We start from the raw sequence: 4045 nt of genomic DNA, 5'->3' as shown, positions 1-4045 counted from the left end.
CCCCAGTGCCACTGCCGCATGCCCCAAACACAGCCTGGCCCAGCCTCCCCTGCCAGGAAAAGCCCAGCACCACTCCAGCCCAACACCCCCGCCAGGAAAAGCCCAGTGCAGCCCGTGGCCCCAGCCTGCAGCAATACCCTGCCCCACATACAGATCAGGGGGTACACACCCTCCATGCCTCCAGGGGTGCATGCAGGGCTTGCAGCTTCATCCCATGCCCACCCAGCCCTGGCTGAGCAGCTCCTGCCCCTGGCCCTGCCCCACTCCCTCCCTCACCACAGGGGCCTCGATCTGCACACCCCCATGCCCCTTCCCTCACAACAGTCTTACCAGCCAATGTTGCTCTCCAAGCCACTGGGCTGTGCTCCTGGCCATATGCATGCTGCAGCTGAGCACATGCATGGGGCATTTATCCGCCACACCAGGAAAAAAAACAAACACAATTTCCGATATTGTCAATTTTTCTTATATCGGTACCGATCCGATATGGAACCAATGCAATGTATCAGTGCACCTCTAGACTCAACAAGAGGGACATGCTGTACAAAACTAACAAATGCGGCATTTCTGATGTTTGGGTAGCTGTCTCTGGAGAAGAATACCCTTAGGTATACAGTGGCTTTAAAACAATATTTTGATGTCTGGATACTAGTAGAACATTCAAGAGGACACAATCATTAGAGGCCTGTCAACCCTGACCATGTTCCTTTAATGTTTTTTCAACCAGACCAAAGAGCAGCAATAGAAATACCAATCAAAACAAAAGTTTCATTTGCAAAATATTTACTATTTTAAAAAGTGCTCAAGTACCATGATACAATCTCAGATAATGTACCTTTATAGCCAAATAGATTTAAGGCCCAAATTACTTCAATGTTTTCATTACAGGAAGAAAGTTGTAGTTTTCCAAACTGCAAAATAAGTGCCAGCTATTGTTAATAATTGTTACATACACTTACAGTAGTCTCCTCTTCCTGTGAACATGCTTGTCTATGTATTGTAGACACCTTTGACAATGCTCTTAGCTAAAGGCCAATAAATACTATTGATGACCCCAGATTACCTACCTTTTATCTAGTCAAAGTTTGCATTTGCCACCTGATTTTATATTTTCTCCCACATTCACTGTCTTTATAATGAATGACTACAAACTGGAAAATTCTAGTCCAGTGAAATATAGAAAATTATAGCACTAGCTAGTCTGTCATCACATTTCAAGTATTTTTCCTGCATTAACTCTGTTTCTTAGAACAGCAGAACAGACTGCATCTCGATGTGAGTGTATGCATGTAGATAGGAGTGTATCACACACTTTGCAGACCGAAGTAAGCAGGAGTTCAATTTTAAACTCTGAATTGCTGTTAGTCAAAATTAAAAACCAGCAAAAGGACCTGTTTGCTGTACTTTTTCCTATTGTTTTGTGCCATCTCACAGGGCAATGGATAGTTACATCAAATGCACTATGAGCCTAACAACACTGACATGTCAAGACATGTTTTGACTTAAATATAAAACATTAACTCCTCAATATGAAGAGCCAAAAGCCAGATATTTCCTCCTCCCCTAAAAAGCATTAGGCCATTAACAGGAACTCACTGTACAATATCAAGCTCGTCAACCCTGGAATTCATTTTCTACCACAAAATCAGTGCCAGATAATCTCTGAGGTGGGGCCAGCCTATTCAAAGCAGAAAGCCAAGAAAGTGAAAGCTATCTGGAAAAGAAAACCAGCAAACTGTGTAGGAATAGAGTTGTTTCATTTTGCTAAAAGTACAAAAACAGACTCCTGGTATAGTACTGAATATACAAATATGGCTATGAACAATTCAAGAATTCTTTATGCTGTTTTTGTAGGTGGCAACTCAATGTGAAACTATGTGCAGCATCACACTTGCTGCAATGGCATCTAATCAAATACTCCCCCTCTTCTTTCTTAGAGGGATTCTAAACCTAAACTCCAGATTCCCTGATCAAAATGACTATGACTTGGAAGTGCTAACATTTATTCATGACTTATTTTTTCTGCAACTTTTTTTCCCTCTGGCATGCTGCTTTGGGACACAGTTATATGGATTTGAAGTGTTCTGGGGACAGAATGGAGAGAAGAAGATGGAGAGTAAGGTGTTCAGACAGAAAGGCAGGAGCATTAGGTTACTCTCAGTCAGGTGACACTGATAAATATGGCCTTTGAATGCAAAGGCAGGATGCTGATCCTCCTGGATGAAATGCCTCACTCCAAACAATATTAGCCCAGTCAAATTTAACTAGCCCTTCATTCACTCGGTTTCCTTGACCTTGAAAACAGGCACACTGCGCTGGGTTATGCTGAGCAGGTTGAGTTATTTATCAAGTGATTCCTCCTCCTCCTCCCCCTCACCACTTCCTCAGCTGTGCAGACAGCTGTGCGCCCCTCCCCCACCCCACCAGCTGTTGTGGGGGTGATGGCAGAAGGCCAAAGCAAACCGCAACTCCTCGGCCTCACCGTTTCAGGGTCATTTTCAAACACCTCCCGGGCCTCCTCCTTGCTGCATAGCTCCTCCACGCACTCCCGCTCCAGGTGGCCCTGCTTGGTCTCCTCAAAGATCTGGTAGGCGCGACGGTGCCTCTGCTGCAGGAACTGGGCAGCCTCCGGGGCTCTCAGCAGCACTGCTGCAGCCGCAAGCAGGCAGAGAGAGCACAGGGGACAGAGACATGGCAGTGAATGCAAGAGTCAGCTTTAGACCCAGGGGCTTGAAAACAGGTCAGGAGCCAAGCATAATGACACAGCTGCGCACAGAGGTACCCATGGGCACAATATTCCCTCCCTCCTCCACACACACACACGTGTATATGCACATGCACACACACAATGTGCCACACTCATAAAGCAGATGTGCTCACAACCCACTGCAAGGTCAGGCCAGACATGCCATCGCGCACTCACTCCATGCACATCCTGAGAGCTCCCACAACTGGCCCCCCTGCATGCATGCACACACATGCAAGGGCAGTCATACCTGCATGTATACATGCACACACGTGTGCACACACATGCAAAGGCACAGTCACACTCCTCCAGCATGCATGTATGCACAAATACATGGGTACACACATACACACAGGGGCACAATTATATCCCTTCTGCATGCACATGCACATGCACACACACGCGGGCACAGGCACAGTCATAGTCATATCCCTCCTACATGTATACATGTATGTACATGCGTGCACAAACACACCGGGGCACAATCATACCTCTCATGTATGTGTACATGCACACACATGCAAGTGCACAATCATACATCTCCTGCACACGTATTTACACACAGACATGTGTGCACGCTCAGAGGGGCACAATCATATACCCCTCATGCATCCATAGATGCACATCCACAGACAGGCAGGGGCATGATCATACCCCTCGTGCATGCATGCACACAGGTGTATACACACACACACACACACACACACATACCCCTCCCACAGGCCTACATGTGTGCACATAGGGGGCACAGTCACCCCCACCCAAAGCACACAACAGGTTTCCCCCCATGCATACACCCCAAATAATGCCCACCCCACCACAAGGCTGCAGCAAAGCAACCCATGCCCCAGGGCCAACACCATGGCTAGTTCCCCCACCTGGGGCACTTTCCACGCGTGTGTGTGTGAGGGGGGGATCCGGCTGCCTCCCCAGCATTACTGGGCTGGAAAGAGTGGCTCCCCAGGGGGCCAGGTGGGGGGCAGCAGGAAAGGTCTGTGTGGGGGGAGGAAGAAGGGGGGTGCGTGCAGGTGAGGAAGGTGTGCGTGTGTGCATGTGGGGAAGGCACGCATGTGCCTGTGGGGGTCAAGAAGGCACGCGTGTGCACGTGTGGGTGGTTGGGGAAGAGACGCGTGTGTGCGCGTGTGGGGAAGGCAAGTGTACGCGGTACAGGAGGGGAAGCCGTGTGCGTGTCCAGGGCGACAGCGCGTGCGCCCGTGCGCGGGAGGGCCCCGGCCCCGGGCAGGACTCACGGTGCGAGGCGTGGGCAGGCGGCAGCAGCAGGAGGGCGAGCAGCAGGGC

General features: G+C 49.3%; 1 protein-coding gene across 1 annotated transcript in view; it reads right to left on the bottom strand.

The window, feature by feature from the left end:
* The window catches only part of GAS6 (growth arrest specific 6), a gene marked incomplete at its 5' end in the record, with an annotated part of 63167 nt that extends 59128 nt beyond the window's left edge, over positions 1-4039 (bottom strand). The window contains 2 exons of the mRNA XM_019529616.1: positions 2483-2649; positions 3997-4039. Of these exons, the coding sequence (XP_019385161.1) occupies positions 2483-2649; positions 3997-4039 (210 nt within the window). The remainder of the gene's footprint in view (positions 1-2482; positions 2650-3996) is intronic.
* Positions 4040-4045: the final 6 nt, after the last annotated feature.

Source organism: Crocodylus porosus, unplaced genomic scaffold (genome assembly GCF_001723895.1).
Source record: "Crocodylus porosus isolate Cpor-Errol unplaced genomic scaffold, CroPor_comp1, whole genome shotgun sequence".
NCBI lineage: Eukaryota > Metazoa > Chordata > Crocodylia > Crocodylidae > Crocodylus > Crocodylus porosus.
Note: the sequence above shows the minus strand (reverse complement) of the source record. Positions and strands in the feature narration are given on the sequence as shown.